We start from the raw sequence: 22249 nt of genomic DNA, 5'->3' as shown, positions 1-22249 counted from the left end.
TCAGCTTGTTTGTGTGGCACTCAGCAATTCGTTTTTATTTTAAGAGGGAAAGGCATTCCTTTCTTTTCATAAGACAATTCCTCTGCTGGGCATTATCTAAGATCAGCATAGTGTCCTTCCTGTATTCTTTCTCTTCCATCCTTTCTGCCCTGATTAAGACTACTGGAGACTCAGCAGGAAACCCAGTGGGATTGCTCATGGTGTCTTGAAGTCACCTTTTCTTTCATTGTTTTTGCCTGTTAAACCTTGTTATGCTCATCAATCCCTTTCCCGCATCCCAATGGATTCCAAACTTTCCTTTGTCAGCACCCTTGTTTGCTGCTAATTGAGCTCCTCTTCATTCTCCCCGCCCCATTCACTTGTCCTTCCTTCCTCCCTCTCAGCTAGGCCACCTCCTCTAATGTCCCTCCTTCACCCTGTACCCGGCGTCACCCTGTATCAGGCCTGAGCATCAGGATTAACGGGGCAGACCCCAGATGACGGGGCGCGCTTTACTTTCAACTTGTTGTCTGTTTTCTGGGACATGCTCCCGGATCACAGCGTATTTGTGCCACCACAAACCCTAGGGGACAGCTTCCACTCTGCTGGGACTGGAGAGGACGGGCTCTGCGGGCAGCCCGACCCACACACCCTCAGGGGCTGCCGGGGCTGAGGGGTGGCCCGACCCCAACTCTGCCAAACCACCGCGGGAATGGCTCCGAGGGTCCCACGGAGGCACCTCAAGGGACTTGCCCGGGGCCCCAGCGGCGGCCTGAGCCTGAGCCCGACCCACGCCGGGCAGAGACCGAGCCCGCCGCCCGTGCCGTCCCTGCCGGGTCCCCCTGCGGCCCGGCCCCGCGGCGGGAAGGGGCTGCCATAGCGGCGGGCGGGGGCCGGGCGGCGCCGGGGGCCGGGCGGAGGGCGCTGCCGAGGGCGGGGACGGCGGCGGGATGGCGGGCGCGGGAGCGCCCCCTCTCCGCGGCTCCGGGCCCCGCCGGCCGCCAATGGCTCTTCCCTCGCCGGCCCCTTTGTGTGAGGCACGCTCGGAGCGGCGGCTCCGCGGCCGAGCGCGGTGCGTGCCCTGCCACCGCCAGCCGCAGCCAGGCCGGGCCGGGCCGAGCTGAGAGGGCCGGGCGGCCATTCCGCGCCTCAGGGCCCGCTGCCCCCGGGGGTGCGCGGGGGGCCCGGCCGCTGCCTCCCCCCAGTCCCCCCAAGGCCCTCCCTGTGCTGGGCGACCAAAATACACCTCCACCAAACCAACGCAAATAAATAATAACAATAATTAAAAAAAAAAAAAAAAAAGAAAGAAAAAAAAAAAAGAAAAGAAAAAGAAAGAAAGAAGGGGGAAAGAAGAGAGGGAGCGAGCGAGAGGGAGGGAGGGAGAAGCGAAGCAACTCCGAGACTCCCATAAAGAGCGGCACGCACGGAGCGAGCGCCCCGGTGCCGAGGCGTGGGGGAAACAATAACTACTCGAAGTTACCTGCCCTGCCGTAGAAGAAGGAGGGTTCCTGGGTTCTCTCGCAGACATCTGCAGACCGGTGCTTTTTTGGAAGAGATTTTTTTTTTTCCCCTCTCCTCTCTCTCTCTCTTTACAAACCACAAACGGATGTGAGGCAGGGAAGGTGTTTGACTACTGAAGTCAGGCACCTCTTTTTTTATTCTTCTCAGTCTTGTGTGTCCCCCCCCTTCCCTCACACACACACACACACACACTCACTCACTCACACATTCACCCCCCCCTTTTTTTTTTTGCACCAACATTACCGACCAAAAGAGAAAAAGAAAGGAGTTTGCTTGATGTTTTAGTGAAATGGACGTAAGATTTTATTCACCACCTCCTCAGCCTGCAGCCGCTCCTGATACGCCTTGTTTGGGACCTTCCCCCTGCCTGGACCCCTACTATTGCAACAAGGTGACTGGTGTTTTGTGTCGTGCGAGGTGTTTTATCCGTGCTGTCGGTGTGTGCTGTTGTGGCGGAGCCGCGCTCCAAGTTCCGCGGCCAGGCGGAGGGAGGGAGAGAGGGAGGAGGGCAGCGGCACTTGCCGGGCTTTGGGGAGCGCTGCCGCCGGGACACTCCGGCACCCCAAATTAAACCCCCGGAGCAGTCTAGGCTGGGGGCGGGCGGCTGGAGCGGGCGGGGGGGGGGGGAATGGGGGGTGTGGGTGGGTGGGGGAGGCATTTTCCGTAACATCTTTTCGGAGAAACGGCGTGGACGGGGATGTTGATGCGGGGGACTTGGATTTCCTTCAGGGGCTCTTGTTGATGAGAAAGATCGCGCCACGGACCGGCGGAAACTCTGTCCCGCAGTTCATGTGTCAAAGAGCCAAAAAGCACGTTTGTGTGTGTGTGTGACATGTGTGTGTATCCATACACACACACACATCTCTGTGTGCATAGTAAGTGTTGACAAGTCGGCTCAGAACATCGGCTCCACTTTGTCCTGGCTGTGCAACTGCCTGACCAATTTCTCTGTAACTTGATTAAACCTCTGCAAACAGGGTCAGTGCCTGAGGAGGGCCAAGTTTTAGGTCCCCGAGCCCTGGGGAAGGAAGAACCGCAGAGGACACACGCGCTAACCCAAATCCTGGGTCCGGTTCCGAGAGTTCGGTGCTGCCGTCCCGGAGCACTTTGCGTGACTTTGGCTGCCGGGGAAGGGGGCTGGGGCTCCTGCATTGTTACTGCCTCTGCAGCCCAAGCCGGCCGGTGCTTTATGCATGAGCTGCACTTTCTCCGCTCCTACGGAACGGGCTTTGCACGTCAATAAAATGCTAGGAAATGTTGGGGAAGTGCGAGTTACCCGGAGCACCCCTCCGAACACATCCCGGCAAGGGGAGCAAGGCGGGGGAGAGAGCGATGTGTTCAAACCTGCGCGCCGGGCGCCTGTTGGGAAGCGGCGGTGGCGGCCCGTGGCTGCAGCAGCAGCAGCAGCAGCAGCAGGAGATGCTTTTGGCAGCGCAGGGCCCAACGCGGGTGCGGAGGGGCGCGGGGGCCGGCGGGGTTTGCGCTGCCGCGGAGGGACAGCCCCAGCCCGGCCCTGTGCCCGGCTATTGTCGTGACTGTCTCACGTGTCAGAGAGACGTTCCCAGCCGTCCCTTTCATCCCGGGCAGCTGCCTCGATTCAGAGATAAACAGCAAAATAGAGTGTGCTTGTGCTTGTGCTGAGGCGCGGAGGCTGCGGCGCCCGGGTGAAGCCCTCTCAGTTTTCAGGAAAGGTTTCCCACATGGTCGCATCTACCAATCACAACAGAAAGGACCAAATTCATCCTGGCTGCATTTCACATATACTCAATGGAGTTATAGAATCCAGGGATAAATCTGGCCCTTTGTGGTGGATGCCTCAGGATATTTCAGGAGAGATCCCAGAGGTATGACTGTTAGTGTTGTTTTAAGTAACTATTTTGCAGCATCTGGCAAACGTGCACTGTATTTTGGAAGTTTGTGCCAGGAGTGAACTTGGTGCAGCAGGAAGAGTTCAAATGCAAAGGAGCATTTATGTGTTCATTAATTTTCTGTTAGTGCTCTGAGTAATCACGAGGCTGCTGCTACTTTTCATCTGTGGTTTGCTGTTATTTTCTCTATTGTCAGATTTGTAAATTCTAACAGTGAAACGTTGCCATGCGAAAAGCTTGGGCTGATATTAATGCCATAAGAACCAAAGTGTTTGAGACCTGTTTGGCAGTGAAACTGGACAAACGTTATTAAACCTATCAATGATTTAAAGCTTCAGAAAGAAGGTAATGACTTGAATACACATTTCACTCATCATTCTTGAGATAGTGGGCCAGATTTAATTTAAAAGTTAAATGCTTTGGAAAATCAGGAATTACTTTAATATATTAAATCATTTTCCAATTAAGTTCCTTAAATAATTTTTGGTGTGTTGCACTCCAAATCGAATAAATTAATTTAGAAAGTCGTTTTCAGAATTTCTTTACTAGCTGGTTAAAGCTTCTTTCAAGTCATGCCATGTATGAAGGAGCAAACTGTTCTTTTCAAATGCAAATGAGACACTCATTCTGTAGACAAGTTGCAACTCTTCTATTTCACTTTGCCTGAACTGATAATGTGCTTAAAAGTGCACAGTCATAAGACATATGTTTTATGCTTGGAAAAGACTTACCAGGAATGTTTCAATATAAGATATCGAGTACAGAACAAATCTCTTTCTCAGATGTCTTTACCACTGACCATTGATAAGATGAAATGGACAGAGTAGATTTGCCAGGCCCCTTGAAGGCATACATTTAGTGAACATTTTATTTTGCACCCCCTTCACTCTCTCCCTCTGCCCAGCGTGATTAACATTGCTGTGAAAACTTATCTGACTTGTTCTAAACATGTCGTCATGTTTCTGTATTGCTCTGTCACTCATTTTCAGTCTGTGTGTATTTAGGGAGTTTGAAGGGCAGGAGGCTTGCAGAATTTTCTGTTCAGTATGTTTGGTTGAGTGTTTGCTTTTAAACTCTCCCAGGAAAGGAGATGATGGCTGGAGTGTGATGGATCCTTGTCCTGGGTCAGAATGGTGGTCTTCATTAGGTGCTTACCTGCAAAACTCATTCAGAACTCATTCAAGATCCTCTGGGATCTTGTTTCTTGTAAAGTTAGTTAAAACTTGCTTTTGGCACTTGCTGGTAGATTTGGCCCTATTTTTCATACCTAGGTTTTGCTGGTGTTTTTTCCTTTTACAAATTTGCCAGACTTTGATTCTTTACATTTAAAGTCTGCTCGAGCCGCTGGTAATTTGGAACGTATTCCACAAATACTTAGGCTTTCAAGTTTTCTAATTGTTCTGTGAACACTAGTTTTTTCCTTGATCAGATGGTTGGTTGTAGCATACGAGTTCCCAGGCACATGCATGGGAAGTATTGACTGTGCATTTTTCTGTAGCCAGAGGAAAATAATGTAGATTCAAACAATCGCCTCTTATCTTACAATTTTCAGTTGGCAGGCTTTGTTTCAGAAGACTGCTTAGATCTTTATTTTATAAACCTAAAATAGCATTCTAAGCATCTTAGCCTAATATTTCTCTATCTGCTGTGAAAGCTCATTATACTCTGCATATATTGTTATGCAGGCTTTTCCTTGTTTCTCTTGCATTACCCAGGGAGAGAGAAAAGTGAAGGAACAATGCAAACAATGTTGGTTATGACAACTGTGAGAGGTATCTCTTATACAAACAGACAGAATGGACGGTATGCTTTGGTATATAGGTCAGCCTTTGAAATAACATAGTGGAGCTCTTGTGCTGGACAGATTTAGGGTTGGGGTTGTACTGTTCATCTCTTGAAACTTGAAGCATAATTGCAGCTCAGATATGTTCAGGCTAATGCAAATAGTCTGTTCAGTTGAAGTTTATTTTAGGAAATGTCACATTCTGTAATTGAGTTGAATGATATAAAAGAAATAACTTTGATAATCCAAGTGTCCTAATTTGATAGAATGTGGCCAGTGATTTGAAGCTGCCTAAAGAAGTTGAATAATAAGTTTAAATGTTTATGTAAAGGGAAGTAAATAACAGCCTCATGGCTTTCCCTATTGAAGTGTCACCTCCAAAGACCACTTCCATCAGTACTATAAGAAGGATAGGTATATTTTTAATTTTCATACTTGCAACTTCACAGTGTTTTCATATTACTGCTCACATGAAGTGCAGTTATATAATTGTAGTTTGACACAGCTAATGACAGGGATGCTGACCTCTGCCATCAGTAGACAGAAAATAATGGTCTTTACTGCTCCCACTGGTTAGCCTTGCAGAATTATGCACTGGATTCTTCTGTGATTTGCTACCTTGTTCAAAAATACAGGAGCCTACAACTCATCTTTCTTGTATTCACTGGTAGTTGTCAGTGCAGTGGAAAAATACAGCTAGACAGCAGAGGTAAAATGATAGACTGTGGTCGTTTTTAGAAAAGGGAATAAAGAGGAGAAAGGAGGGAGAAGGAAGCAAAACCTTTCAAAATGAAAAAAACAGTGACATTGGGTAGAAGTGGATAAGGAGATATAATACAATGCTTTGTAAGCAGGTAACAATCCTGCTTGTAATCAGAATTCCATGGAGCAAAAGTGCATATATTTGTACTCAGCATTTAGAGTAATTTATTGTGTAAACTTAACCCTACCATAGAGACTACTCTAAATAAAATGTTCCATGGCTGTTTACAAAGTGTACATTATTTCCAGGGCCTTGCTTCCATCCAGTCTCTATCTCAAACTCAGAGTTGTGGCAAGCAGGCTCTCTGAAGGACAGCTCTAAAGCTGAAATACATGTTACTGCTTTGACAGTGTTTTAGATTATGCTCATATTGTTTATTCTGTACAAATTTTTCCCCCTTAAAAAAATACCTTGTTCTCTACTGCCTTAGAATCATACTTGAAATTTGTTACTGTTTCATAAGGGAAAGATTAAACAGTTGCATTAGGGTTGACTGTTGATTTTCAAGTGTTAAGTCTCTTCCTTTCAAAAATACCACATATGAAGAACGGAAATGGTCTTTTCTTTCATACATTAGTATGTAGTCTCAGTGTTGTGGGCGAGTCTCAAGTGTGCCTCCCTAAATTCCAGTGTTTCAGAGAAGAAGTGGTCGCAATTTTTGTGGAACACAGAAAATGATTTATGTATGTGCTTTTGAGAAATCTTTCTCAAAGATGTCTATAAACCAAAGCATTTGCAGTAATTTATTTTTTTTCTTTCTGCCAAACATCAGTACCTTGAGAGGAATTATGTTTTATTCTCATACCAGAATGATGCGTTTCATCTCTAGAGCATTACCCTCAATCAGCCTATCATGAGGTCTTATGAAAAAAAAAAGTGAAACCAGTAAATTATTAAGAATGCTGAATTAACTAAACACTACAGCACATGCAGTACTTTTGATGTTTACATTAAACCAAACAGCATCTGGAGGTGATTTTGAGAAGCTGATACTGTGGAAGACTGGGAGGTTCCAGCTTCTGTTGAGTTTGGGATATGTTGGTGATGATCACACTTTACCATGAAGAACTGAGCACCCTCTGGCCCTCAGATGCCCACATCAGCATGACTTTCTTGTCTTGCTAAAAATGTACAGAAGCATTTGAAAAATGGACTATGTGTAAAACGCAATTTATACTTAAGCAAAGAATTGTCCTAATCATGGTAGGATCTAGATTAAAATTCTTGGATATTTAAATCCTGTATCGATGGTAGATATAACAAAGCTTAGATGTTGGAAGTAAAAAGCTTCATTTGACTGCACTCCCAGCACAGCTCAAGAGTGACCTGAAAGCACCACTTCGTGTGGTGAGAGAGTAGTCCCTGGATCAGTGCAGACCTTGGCTTCTGGAACTGACAGCAGAGGCAATTAGTGGCAGCTTTGTTTATCTTTTTGAATAGGACACATGCCCTTTGAATGTCTAGCATGGACTACACAAAATAAAACACATATTTTAAATATAACCTAAATTTACATGTTTCGTCGTTGCAGCTGGACTACGTGATTGTTGTAGATCCTTTCCAACTGAAATAGTCTATTCTGCTGTTTTAGCTACGCAACTACGTACCAATTTTCTGCCCAAAGAATGATTTCTCATTAAAAACATTGATTTATAAACTGCTTGAAAACATGGTTTATAGCAGATTCACCAAATGACTCTAAATTATACCAATGCTTCCAAAATACTTTCGGGCATGGAATTCACATCAGCCCAAATGAGATTTTTTTCATCATAATGCTTCTCCCTACAGCGTTCGGTTGGAAAATGGCAACGTTGTGTTATTCTATGGTTAGGCACAGATTATGGAGCCTTAGCACCAGCAACAAACTCTGCCCCTCCACAACAGCGAGTGCATATAAGGAACTCTTGTCCCCCCTTCTAATGGAGTGTCTGCCATTTATGTTCATTGGTAGCAATCAGTTTTCAGTTAGTAAATAAAATGTTTAGCTCTTGATTTAGACCTTCAAACTTAAAATTGTTTTTCAGCCGGCATCTTGGTGCAACCCACATTTGTGGTTTTGTTTTGCTGCTTATGTTTGCAGCAAGTAATTTATTTTTAGCATTTGAATTTCATATGGCTCTAATAATATTTATATCTTATCTTTCAATTGCACATATGCTAACACTGTTCCTGAACTGTTCATTTAGTATTTCTCACTGGGCTGCTATTTGATTTGCTGTAGACCCCTGTTGAATGGTTGCCTCCCAAGGAACACGCTGCTTTCTAAGTTGCAAAACATACTTGAATTACATGAGCATCTGACAAATCCAGGTTAGTGGAAATGTCAGAATGTTTTAGCATTCACATTCTTGACTGTTAAACCACTCTCTACCAATCAAAAGTGGCACGAGTGGCTTTTTTCAAAGGTACTGCTGGCTAAGCATGGAAATTGAGCTGCTGTGGTAGTACTTTTGTCTCCTGCCATTGTTGTTGATGATTATATGGTCTTAAAGGTTAAATAGAAGTTACTGTAGCTGGTATGTATTTTTGTTACATTAAGAAAATCTGCAGTGAACTCCAGTTCTTATGCTATATGCAAGAATTTGGAACTCTGAAATCAGACAGTGATAACCTATACTTAAGGAAATGGGTCAGTAAAGGAAGTATGAAGTCTGCAATGTGAAGTAAAAGATTTATTTAGACAGTTCCTGCTAGAAGAGAACATTATGTAAACATGTAAATTTCTGTTGTATCTATACTATTCTGTATGTATATACACGGATGTAGATTTCTGCTTCATTACATATATTGCTGACTTTGAAAGAAGTAAACTTACTCTGAGAATGCATCATTTCTATCCTGTACTATAAGTAATTGTCCTTGAAGTCATATTCTGGTCACAGTTGCCAAAAGTCGGTAGGTTTGTGTTCATGAATAAGAGAAAAAAGCATTCGTTTCTCTTATGATCATCCTGTTTGCATCAACCTCAAATAATAATAAATAGTAAAAGGAAAAGTAATGGTGAAAAGGGATGACAACCTTTCAAAAATATAATTGATCGTTTGGCAGACAAAGTTGTGAACATTAGTCATAGAAACCTGCAGATAGTAGAGGCTTAATATCAAAGCTAATGATTTATTTTATGTTAATGACTTTCTGCTAGGGCATAAAAGACTGCTCATAATGGACTCTCAGTGCTGTGTTCAGTTGCAAAGGCTAATGGGATAATCTTACCCAAAACTAAGCTTTTTGAAGTAAATCATGGTGTTATTTTTTCAAGTTAACTCTTGAAAATGTATTGTCAACTGCTTCTTTAAGAACTGCTTGTAGTCTTTATAGGAATATATAAGGCAAGTTCTTTTTTCGTCACCAGAGTTTTCTTAATTGTGTTGGAAATGTCTATTTTTTTTACAGTTCTGAAAAATAATATTCATTATGTGGAAGTCATTCAGTCACTTCAGTGTTTTTATCATAGGGCAATAGGTTTTTGTGGGGCACAGTTGTTTATACAGGTTGAGCAAAGGAAAAGAAGAGTTATTTTTTAGTGGCTTAGCCACTTATTAGCTAAATGGCAGTAAAACTCTTAGTTTTGCATTGAAAAGTTTTTAAAATCATGTTTACAATTAGTTATAACCAACATTATATTTCAATAAGAGATAATTTGCCTACTAAAGTTCACATAATGTGCTAATCATGTGTAGTGGTTAATAAAGGCCTCCTATCTCACTCCCCTGATGGCTATAAAAGGCTATTATGTTCATGGCAGCAGTTCAGGTACAGCTGCTGTGTGTTAATAATGCATCATTGTCCCACTAATAAACACAGCAAAGGTCAGCAACCCTGAGCACCTAAACCACCCATTCTCTTTCCAAAATATTTATTAACACCTTAATGGTGTATCTATTCATTTTGGTTAGGATTATATCAGTTAATGACCCTCATGGAATACTGTGTGTTCAGATTTTGCAATCTACATGCTGTTGTGGGCTGCTGCACTCATCTTTCCTCCTAAACACTTTTCATCACAACTATGTGTTGTTTTTTGAAGACTGGCAGTTCATGGTCACCTTATGATTAACTTGCTTTTTTACTTAGTTTGGCAGGTTTCTTTTTTTTTTTTTTTTTCTTCAGCTAATTTAAGATTCTCTCTAGAGGCTGAATTTTCATGAGTTAAGACACTTTATAGAAATTCTGTGTGCTAAAAAACTATGTGACTGTGTAACAGCCATTGACACATGTGTGCACAGAGGTGTGCATGTGTACATGTGTGTATGTGAGCACTACTTCTAGGTTCCACACATAATTTTATACTAGTTACTTATGTTTTCCTTTTTAGCACAGATTGCTGTATTCATAAAGGTTTTTTAAAATGCATTTTCTACAGACAAAGAACATACTCACATGGGATTTCCATTTTGCCAGGGAAACATGCAAATCAATAGGCCAGCACTTATCTACATTAAAATTAGGTACACTGTAATTTATGGGTGTAGTGATATTGTATTTGTCTTGCATAGCCTCAGATATTCTTTAAGGTAGCCTGATTCTGTCTGTAGAGAAAAGCAAAAGTGTTAATTGAACAAAATCTCATTTTCTCATCTTGCAATGTTGTCTTTTGTTTTCTTTTACTCATACTTGTGCTGTGTGATTTACAAACAAATGTTTAGAGGGCAGAAAAATACTACTACATTTCCATCAAGAGAAATGAAAAAGCTTAACTAGCTGAAGGGTTTCTTTTTGGTGTAGAACATAGCTTCAATGACACATTTGTCATGCTTTAAATATATAATACATACAATAAAATATGTACAGGCACAGTTGTGATATATGTAGTGTCTGGCTCCATTGCTATTGTTTGTAGTCTCTACGGTTGTCATACATTGTTCTTTGCACATCATACCCTTACAGCAGAATTTGACACAATTTCTAGCTTTCAGTCCTGCACCATTTTCATTGCACAATATACATGAGTTTGACAGGGTGTGTTGAGGACAACTCTGGCAAGCAATTGATATTTTGAAGTGGCAAGCGTTTCAGCAGCTGCCTGCTTGTGAAAAAGGAGTGATAAGGTATACTGTATTGTTAGTTTCAGGCAAAGCATTAAGGTTTAAGCTCTGTAAAAATGTAAACATTATTCGTCAGTGGTGAAGCAAGCCTTTTATGTTTTTCAGAGCTTAGCTCTCTGGCTGATGTGAACTAGAATGACATTGGTTTAATGGTCAGTAAATGAATAGGAGTACTTTGAATTTGAACCACTGCCAATTTTGCACCGACAAAGAGACTGACAAAAGAAAGATTTTATGTGAAAGCAAAGCACAAGCAATGTTTGGGGAGGTGGGGAGAGGGGCAGAGAAACCCAACAGAAATATTCTCCAACGCAGCCTTGTAATGATTCTAAAATTGTTAAAACACATCCATTTTGCATGGCTCATTGGCTATGAACCTAAGCTGTTTCATCTAATGTTCTTTAAAACCTGTTGTATACACATAGTCTTTTAGAATATATTCATATGGAATTTACAGTGTGTTTTTCTAAATACCACACTGTGCCCTGAAGGCCTGTTGGCAGAACATCAGAGTTGTCCACTGCTGGAGTTCCCAAGTCTCTCTCTGTCTGGTAGTGGGAAATTGTAGTTTAATCAGTTATGGCACTTTCAGTGTGTAACATTCATTAGTAAGGCAATTTGTCATGACTGTTAATAGTCAGGATGCATCTGCTCTCTCTTCAGTTATGGAGTGTGATAAGCAAGAGGGCAAATATTTCAATATTTAATAATATTAGCATGTATGAAAACTGTAATTCAAGGTTACTGCTCAAAACACAAACATCAGATTATTAACAATCTATGTATTTTTACTGGTTTTACCTTTGCAGATTGGTTTTGAAAGTACCCTAATGCTCTTACGAGTTGTGCATTATGTGACTAGTATTAGAAAGTAAATGTTAGCATCTTCAATGTTTATCAAAGACTTTTCCTCTGTTTTCCTCTGTAAATTGAAAGGTAGGATATTTTCACAGAGTTGCAAATACCTATAATTATTTTCCAGTGTGTCAGTAATAAATTGTTCACAGCACTATTTTTGGCAGTAGTGGACCTTTTTCAGTGTTAGTTTTGTGTCTGGGCACCTTATAATGTCATGTTATAAAAGATATTCGATGCCTACCAAATAGACAACATGCAATTAGAATAATGTTCTCTTCTCACTAAAAAACAGCTTGTAATCATTGTTCATTGTTCTAAATATGAAAGGATAAAGTGTTTCCTGCAGCCAAGAAAGGTTAGAGTGAGGTTTTTTTCACATATATCTGATAACCCTCATGTATTACATAATATGATAGCTTCACACACAATAGCTTTGTGACACATTTTAATTTTTAATGAAAAGCCCCCCAAATTTTAACATAATTATTTCTTTAGAAACCGAGCCCAATCTTGGTAAAATCCGTTCTTGCTAGTAACAAAAGCTGTTACTGTTTAAGTTCCTGTTCAGCAGTTAGTTGGTACGCTTCACTGGATGTTGTCAAAAAGGCTTTTCTCTTGATTGACAACCCTGTAGGAATGTGAATGGAGATTTTAATTGCATATCATGTGTGCATATCAGAGTGAGTGGATTCACTGACTCTGCTTAGCTCTGTATCTCTACAGGTCAGCCATGCCAAAATGCTTCTTTTTTTAATAAGCAATTGATATATTTTCCAATAAGAGAGAAAAAAGGAATTCAAGTGAAGAAGGGACTGTAAAGCAAAAGGTTCCTGTGAATTTTGGAGGAAAAATGTGTGCAATAAATTTCAACACAATTAGGAGGTGTTTTGATGATGTAAATTCATATGAAGTCTACATTGACCAAAGACTGCTACAATAGAAGTGTTTATCTTTTTTCTTTTTCTTTTTATTTCTTTTTTTTTTTCAGGAGTACTTTGAACCAAATGAGTTTAAAAAAAAGTAAAGTGAGTGGAAAATTTTACTGAGGCAGACTGTCCTTGAGTCTTGTCCCCTTGTAGAGACAAGGGGAAATGATGGGTTTCTTCCTTTCTATTGAGAGCTAGTGGGGTTTCTTGTTCATGCTGGATTTGATGCACACTTTTTGGGCAACACTGTTAATTTAGGGGAAAATTTATCTCAATAAGGACCTCGGTTTTAAGTCTGATACTACAACCAAGTTTTGATATCAACTATAATGCAACTTATTTTTTTTTTCCCTTAAGAACAGTAAATGGTACATCACTACAAAATAACACTGCTAAACAGATCTCATTATTTACCAAAACCAAGAACAGGAGAGTAATAAAGGCAAATATTCGTTATTATGAATAATAATTACATGTTGGTATCTTAAATTAGATTCCATGTTTCATTTTGCATCAGAACCCACAGCATTGGCTGTATTCTTTTTAAAGCTCATAAAGCATCAGCAACTGAAAGCACAGCTACAAGGCAGTTCTGAGGAACTTTTAGCTGGGTTAGTGTTTTGTTCCAGTACAGGGACTTAAAATCTAAAGGAGGATGACAGTTGCATTTTTCTGTGAGGACCCCTGCGACGGAATTGTTACTTAGTGACAAAGTTTCTTTCCTCTTTTCTCCTGGTTTGTTTTGAATGAAAAGCAAATTGACTGCCTTTTGCTCTTTCACCCTTTGTGTAAGGCCAACTCTGACTTTCAGGTTATATTTATGTAAAAAGTGTAGGAAGAAAGGGTGCTTACCACTTGTTGAAGGCACATCAAATGGTCTGACAACATGCTGGCACCTTTATGGAGCCTGTCTGCTCCTGTGCTGGACTAAAGTGTATCTTACTTTAATCTTGAGCATCAGTAATCCCTGCATCTTGAGCATCAGAAAACCCTCAATAGTTCTTAAAATAAGTGAATACCTTAAGAAGAAAACCAACAAGATTTACTTTATTTCTAATGAAGCAGATCACTTCTGACTTAATATGTGGCATTGATGTATGGTTGGATCTACTATAATCTGACACTGCTATGGATTGTCAAGATTTGTGAGTGAAAAATAGAGCACCAGGTCCACAAGACTCGAGGGAAAATTCCATATTTTGAAACTTTAAACCTGTGTAAAATGAATAATTTTTAATTCTTTTAAAATCAATGTTGAGGAAAGAATCTCCTTAAATCGTGCAACATTAAATACCAGAGCCATTTTTGTAAATCACCGTAGTAGCTCTTGAAATAAAGTTGAAAAGATTGCAACATTGATTTCATGAGGACTTCATTTTTTTCAGGACTTTGTTAGGTTACAAAGTCAGGCACTTCAATGCTGGGAATGGCAGATTTAAGGATGTCTTGATTTTACTCTTTAGTATGTTATCATTGTCAGGAATTTGAGTGAAACAGAGAATGTGGAATGAGTGATCATGCCATTGCAGCTTTATCATTAATGCAGTTGCAAATTGCACCAGAGTAAAAATTTCAGGCAACCTCAAATTTACATTTTTTACATTTGATCACATGACTTTCTAACACAAATAGTAATGTTTCAAAAATAATTTTGTGCATGTGTTTTGCTGATTCATTTGATCATATCCATGCCATTCATTGCTGTTGTCTCTTAGGAGTGTCTGCTCCTAAGGAGCTCTTCAGCATTGCAGCACAGATTTTTCTGCTGTGGAGTTAACTGCTTTTTAGTAGCAGGGCGACTTTTGTTGCTGTGAGTGAAGTGAGGACCAAGTCTTGGTGTGGCTAGGAAGATCTTGGTCTCTCTCGTACCAATCCTTTCCTTCTGATACTTTGGTTCAGGCTGTCATGGTGCATTACATTCTATGGAGTTTGGACTGAACATGAGAATCCCCGTGTTATTATTTTGTCACAATGCCCCCATTTTGGGCTGAGGAACTCAAGCAAAAGTTAAGGCCTTAGTATTTTCTAAACTTTATCACTGAACAAAAGGCACTTCTCTTTCTCAATATATTTTCTTCCCCTGAATTCCAAAGATGTCCTGCAGATAATGGAGCTAGTTAAGGCTAAAAATACTCAAACTGTAAATACAGATATTGTGACCAAAATTACAGTCACATGTACTACAGTTAAACCTACAATTGTAAGTAAGAGGAAGCTTATTGTGCATGTATTTATTATCATCTATATAGTTACTATGCTTAAAGAAATAATTAAAGAGGTATCTGTTAAATATATGGTTATACTAAACTTCTTAAATTTGTATAAATTATTTCAGTTCTAGTTAAATCAGGGGATTTAGTTTACAAATCCTTAGGGTTCATCCTATAATATTTTTCTTTGGAGCTAGAGAGGACTCCATGTATATAATAATGAAAGCTCAGAGAAAAAATATTTTTGAAAAGGAAAAAAAAAGTTACCTAGCAGAATCCATTGCCCTTTTAAGAATGCTTTCTCAGGCAGAGGACTTTCTCAAACAGAACACTACAGTGGAAATACTAAAGTAACATTCTTAAACATGGCTGTGATTTTATTAATTCTTTTCAGAAATTCAAAATTTAAATATTAATATTTGCTTCAGAGTAAAATAGTTCTGAATTAAATAGGAATTTAGAAGGTTTTGGTTGGAGCAAAGGACTACAGACTTTTTAGGAACGAGTTCATTACAACAGAGGTCAGCCTTTAACCTGCTGTTTCCTACACAGTTGCCTGGGATTCTAGCAATGCTGGAAGCTCTTTTTTAGAGATGTAAGCATATTCTGAAAGCAAAGGGGCACAATGATGTACCAGGCCTAGAAGTTAATTTTCCACCATCCAGCAGAATCTTTCCTTAGTATTACTACTGAACTTGTAATGGACCTGTACAAAGCCTAGTAGTAAAAAAAAAAATAAGTCACAGAATCACAGACTATTCTGAACTGGGGAGTGTCATAATCTTCAGGTCCTACTATCCTGGGTGAGGAGAAAATGTTTTCAGGAAACCTGAGCTTTTCACACACACTGAGTGTTCAGTCAAGTGTGGGAGAGGAGAGCAGGGAAGAAGGGGAGCCCTGAGTGTTTAAGGAACTCATCTAAGCAAAAGAGCTGGGTCCTTCATGCTGGCTCAAGAATATGTTTGTGTTTTACCATCCCTGAACACCAGTTTCTGTTCAGCCAGGACGCTCCTTTCTGCCTTTATGTTTCAAGTATTCACCCTACACCAATGCTGAACTTTGAAAAGACAGGTGAATCGCAACCTTAGCAAATCTGTCACTCGGGGATTTGGGAATTTATACTAGAACTGAAGAAAATATGAAGATATTCTGTAGAAAGAAGATTTTCTGACTGGTCTTGGCTGAAGCTGGATGCCGTTTCCACCAGTACGGACACGTAAACTATCTCCAGGGAAAAGCTGACCAGCTGACTCTTAGATGAGAAGGAAGATCAGAGGGTCCTGAAGTACCTGTACTGACAGTGGAGAAGGGATGTGTGGAGTGTGGGGTGTGCCCCAGACAGACTAATTTTCAGCCTGAGTTCTTTGGGGTGAATCAAAAATCTCTGGTTTGCAGTCCTAATGTGACAACATGTCTGCTTTAAGGAAAACAGCCAGATTCAGATTTCAATGACACCAGAGCTATTAGGATCAGGACAGATCAACTGAAGTAGTGCTGGATGATGTTAAAAGTTATGTGAATGTGGGTTTGCAGAAGTTTTTTTGGTACAGATAACGCTTTTTCTGTGAACTTGCATTACTCTAGGCTGTGTTTACTGGCTTGTGCAACAAACTTCCCGTGCTGCAGGGGTTTCTCTGTGAAGTGTCTTTAGTCCATGAAACATCATATTAGCTATTTCATTGCTGCCTTAATCTGCTACTTCGCTCACTCATGTTCTGTAGGAAGTCCTGACCTCCTGCAATCGAGACTGATTTACCATTTTCTACCAGGAAATTTCTTTTGAGAAGGTAGAATCCAAAAATATCAGGAATCTTTTTTTTGACTGTTATATAGATGAGAAGTCATAAGAGAAATGGAGAAAAGTAAAATAGCCAAAGATAGATCATGGTGAGAGAAAAAGCAGAAAGAGCATTCTCCATAAATGGATGTAGAGATTCTTCAACACAAATTTAATTGTGGAGTAGAACTAGAGAAACACTGTTAGATGCTACATCATCTCTTGTCCCATTCCCCACCCCTGTTCCTTCTCCATCTCTGAAAAAATCACTCTTCTCCACATCACAATTTGTTATCTTGTAACTTGGATGAGAACCTCATTCTTCCTCAACAGCAGATCTTATCTCAGTTCTTATCTGGTGGTTCAATAACTTATGCCTCTAGCCCTTAAAAAAAAATAAAATTAAAAAAAAAAAAAAAATCTGATGAGTTTGAAGTACAAGGAGCAGACCACTCAGATATGTGATTTTTTTTTTTTTTTCCTTCAGGGCCACTCCACAGTACTCCATAAAAATAATTCTATTACTTGGGTTTTGGCTTTTCCTCTTCTTGGGGTTGACTGTTTAGCTAAGAAGCTGACAAATAAGTTCTGCTACACAGAAATAGTTAAAAAGAATTAGCTTAAGATTATTAACCACACAAGTAGTGAAGTAATGAAAGGACTTGTTTATACCCATAAAGGTAGGGAAGAGAAAGGTAAGAATTAGAACTGGAATTCCATATTTAGTTTGAAATTTCTAGTGATGGCAACATATTTTGTATATATGATTATTACTTTTTGGCAAGCCCTGGTATATCTAAACACTTTTGGGTGGGCTGAGGATGAAGTTTCATTTTAAGTCAGAATTCCCTTGCTTTGTGGTTTTAGACTTTAGATTATAATAATATTCCATGAGCATCAATTTTTATGGTACAGTTTGTAGAAGATACTGTTTTTACACAAAAGTAGTGCTAAGTCTGTTAGCATTAGATTTTAAAAGGTGAACTTGATAATATTTGTCCTGACAAAGTTTTGTATCATCTAGGATACAGAACCGTGACAAGATGTTTGTGAAAGAATTAAACAAATCTTGCATTTTCTTACCATTTTTCCCATTATCCTAGGAAGTAATGCCACCACATGCAAAACTTTACCCTCTTGGTGCTTTATTATATGGGCTGAAATACACTCATGAATATCTCATTGCATTCTGTGTGCACCACTTGTATAGGATTGCCAGCGTCTGTCACCAGTCCTGCCTTAATACAGTTTCCCATTCCTAGTACCTTGTGTTTAGATTCAGTGCAGCACAAGTACAAAGCTGCTATCTTTTTAGTGTTGAAGTTTTAATATGTTTCAGGCTTTTTAATGATTTTGTTACTGAACAGAATTGGACTTTATTTTTGCAGATACCACTGTATTTGAAAAAAATCCCTATTATTTCCTCCCGTGAAGTGTTTATAGTACATTGTGTACTTCTCTGTGTATCCAAGTCTCCAAATTAGTTCTTTGTGTATCTGAGTCTCCAAATTAGTTTGCATCACCTCTGTTATAAAACTCCTTTTCTTTCACCACTACTCTGAAATTGCCTTTCATACTCAGTGTAACCTATGAATTGGTCCTCCAAGTGAGTCATTCCAAGGTTGTTATTCTTCCCTTATAACTATATTTAATAGAAAATACTGTGCTCTATGTTATGTCCATCTTGTTCAGACGGAACAGTGTCTGCTGAGATGGAAAAGCAGAATGCAATATCAGAATACATTTAAATGTAATAACATCTCTGGAAAAATTCTTTTTATGGTACAGAAATAACAGCTCTTCTGCCATTATCACTGCTTTGGCTTTTCAAGCCTTGTGGTACCAGAGTATTTCAATGACTGGCTTGGCCTTGCAGCTTTTACTGTAGGAAAAATGCCACTGATGTCCAGAGGAGTTTTGCATTCTTCAAGGGCTGTGATTTGGCCTCTGGTGAGCTATATGGCCCTGTCTTAGGAGCCCTTTTTTCCTGCATAAAACATTACATAAAATTTAGTGGTTTATCTCTCCTGCACATTTCTTCTATTAACAAAATGATACACCTGGGGTTAATTTTCAAGCTTATTGCATTTTATACTTCCTGACCCTAAAGAAATCTTACTGAAAACATTAAATTCATTTTCTACTGAGCGGTGTTTTTCCTATAAATACATTAACCCAGTATTAACTATCACGCTTACAACATCACATTTTATCTGGCCCTCCTGCACTTTCAAAACTGTGACTGAAGTTCATTTGAATTACTCTTTCTTCAAAAAATAATCAGCTAGTTTTGTTTTCCCTGTGTAGTGGGTCAATCAAAAGGGAATTTTTGTTAGTATGACAGAGGCCCACACAAGCTATGAATCTGGGGTAAGAAACAAATGCACAAACCCATAAACCTGCTGCCTCTCTGCAATAGTCCCTCCAGGATTCCCTCCAGGTCCTTTCCCTGGTAAATAGGTTAAAGAGTGTTGGTAGTTGTAAGGGAACTTACACTTAACTTCAGTAGCTGAGGGAAGCTCATGCCGGAAAACTTGTTTTTGTTGTAAAATAATTACATATCTTTCCATCCACATGTTCTCAACGGATCTTTCAGGAACGTGACTCACACGAAGCTGTGATGCTCTCACAGTGTGATTCAGGCTGCTGCCTGCCTGGGACATCTCAAAGACCAATTGTTACTACTTGTAAAAATTTGTTTTTAATGTTTCCTTTAAATCTCCATTTCAAATACAAAATCCTTGCATAAGTAGATACATGTAATTAAATAATCAGTGTATTTTCCTGATGGGGGAGTTTGTTCACTGTTCCTTTGATCTCTCTCTTGACCTTGTTCTATGTTACAGTTTTGTTGCTGTGATCTACAGCAGACTGTGGGTGTAGTTGAGTGCTGTGGGTCTGGGTAATGTGAATTAATACTACTCTGCCTGTTGTAGAGTAGCATTCCATGCAGATACTTCCATGACCAAACAGGATGTCTTTGTGGAAAGATACTCTACTTTGAAAGCAAACTTACGTTACAGCTTTCTAGTCTTTTATACTAATGTCTTGTCTTAACTGGTGAGCTGCTCTGGTTTGTCATGTGGCTACAGGACAAGTACCAGGCAAAGGGGCGACAGAATTCACATTTAGTTACAATTTTAAATGGCTTTTAGCCAGTTCTGAAACTGCACCCTAAGGTTAAATGGGGATTTTTCAAAACAGAAGATATACTTCAAATTCATACAGGTGCTAATGTGTTTGTGTGTGCAAATCTCATGGATATGTGTACCTTAGGCATATTTTGAAAATAGACTATATATGCACTATTAATGCAGATAATTCAAGAATGAAATGTCCTAAAATCCACCAGTGGATGTGATTCCAGTGACAAGCAATTCTGCTTAAAAAGTGAGATTGAATATGGTTCAGCGTTGGCAGGCTTGGCTAACTTGAGTGTATAGCAACCATTCTAGTTTGCAGTAGTTCTAAGTCTGGCTTTAAAAGTGTTTCAGGAATCATTTTGAAGTAGAAATCTGAGAATATGAGATACACAGAAGGAAATGTTTCTGTCTGTCATGAAAAATCTGTATCTAGCTAGAGGTTGCAATGATTGTGAAGAATGATAGTATCTCAGATATGCAGTATGCATTTTTGACTGTCAAAATTTGCATATATTTAATGCATTGAACTGTTTTAAAAACACTATTCTTAGAATGCTTGTCAAAATATTTTCTATAATGGATGAATTTAAATCTAATTAACATATTCATGTTTTAAACTTATTGGCATTTTTTTGTCCAAAGAAGTGCATAATTCATACTCATATAAATATCTTATACATGCTATATTCAGAGGTAGTATATAGCTCAGGCTTAAATTGAACTTGGATGATGTTCAGTCATAATACATCTTACTCATCAATACATCTTTCTGTAGTTGTTCATCAATATTCTCTGCAAGAAGAGGATAAATGTTTTATACCTACTACCTATCCCTTATGGTTGGGGTTTTTAATGATGGAATAAAAAAAAAATATCGAGTTTAAACTCCCTCAGATACTTGTTTTGTGCAAAATTTGTTCTTTGTGTGCAACACTTACAAATAAAGGTGCAAGAGCAAATAGTTTAGATGTCAGGTAAGATGACATCTGTATAAGCTCTCTGCTGAGTTCTGAGTAATCTTTTGTTATGTTCCCCAACAACTCAGTCTAATCAAATACAGGGATGTAAGCGATATCATGTAATAGGTTTTTGGAATCAATAAATATGCCAAGGTTTTGAATTACTAGCAGTGTAGATGTGGCTGATAAGCTCAATTGTTGGAAAACTGATCCCATAAAAGTGAAAAGTGGGATCTTTAAAAGAAAAAAATCAGATGAAAACCAAATCTTTTATGAAACAGAAATATAGTGTGGCCAAGTTCTACTTTGCAGAAATTTGGACAAATAAGTAAAGATAGGATAGAAAGAAGTATGCAGTTTAGCAGTGATATCTTTCAGGATCCAGGTTGTTAAAAATGGGTAAACAAGAATTCTGGGTTAAAGAAATGAGATACCAATTTTCTCAATTTTCAGAACATCTTAGAAAAACTGCCTTGGTATTAATATTTAAATTAGAGACTTAGATAAGATTGTGCCAAAGGTCTGTTTTCTAAAGCTTAAATACAGGGATAGGAATCTTCTATAAAACTGGCATGGATGGTTTAGCAGTAGAGATAGGTAACATATGTTTCCTCAAAGTATCCTTTTCTTTGTTCATCTGGCTTGCCAGTGTGCCTTAGTTTGTGACTGCCAAGCATCTAAAATTATTGTAACATCTTATTAAAAAGATGGTGAAGTTTATGCATGATATGCTAAGCTTGTGCATAACTACTGGTACATAAATTCCATGTTGAAGGCATCTCTGTGTAGCAAAGATTTCTCTGATGTGGAGCACCTGGGATTTCTGGTGCGAGCTACTAGTCTCCCTTGGCTGAGGTTCCTTGTTGTAACATCCCATTCTTTACTGGCTGTAGGTTGAACTGTGGGGGTTTTGCCCCACTGTTCATCAGTGAGTTCACCATCTGTTCCATGGGTGCTGGTATTTCTGTGTTGGTGGCTTCATTTGTACCAGTGCATGATGTGGAGGCTGACTGAGAGGGGAGCTGTTGGGATTGAGTGTGTTGTCTGTGCAGTTGTTGTGGACAATGGATGACAGTTTGATGCTTCCTCCCCCACGAGATATATTTTAATGGAAACCCTGTGTATAGTGGCATTTGTATCACCGAGACATATTTAATGAAGATAATATATTTTGTAACTTTTGCTGTTTTGGTTCAGTACTCATCATTTATTTATATGCTGGTAGCATCCATATTTAGTGCTGTATAAATTAATAACACTGTATTTAGTAAATATGTACTATAATCATTGTGCTATTTAATTTGGGTCTAATAAGTACTTGCCAGACTAATGTGTAGTCATGTAGTTGGGCAAATGTACAAAAATGTCATTAACTTGTTTTGATTTGTGGACAGTGATGTATGTGGCAATGTCT

The 22249-nt window shown here is 39.6% G+C and overlaps 1 protein-coding gene across 2 annotated transcripts in view; it reads left to right on the top strand.

Moving 5' to 3' along the window:
* Nucleotides 1–839: 839 nt before the first annotated feature.
* The window catches only part of TOX (thymocyte selection associated high mobility group box), a 218110-nt gene continuing 196700 nt past the window's right edge, over nt 840–22249 (top strand). For both annotated transcript variants that reach the window (XM_083861978.1, XM_083861977.1), the window contains exon 1: nt 840–1891. In XM_083861978.1, the coding sequence (XP_083718104.1) occupies nt 1790–1891 (102 nt within the window). In that variant the 5' untranslated portion in view covers nt 840–1789. The remainder of the gene's footprint in view (nt 1892–22249) is intronic.

The sequence above is a fragment of the Zosterops lateralis genome (genome assembly GCF_965231275.1).
Source record: "Zosterops lateralis genome assembly, chromosome: 1".
NCBI lineage: Eukaryota > Metazoa > Chordata > Aves > Passeriformes > Zosteropidae > Zosterops > Zosterops lateralis.
This window is presented reverse-complemented; position numbering and strand designations above follow the sequence as displayed.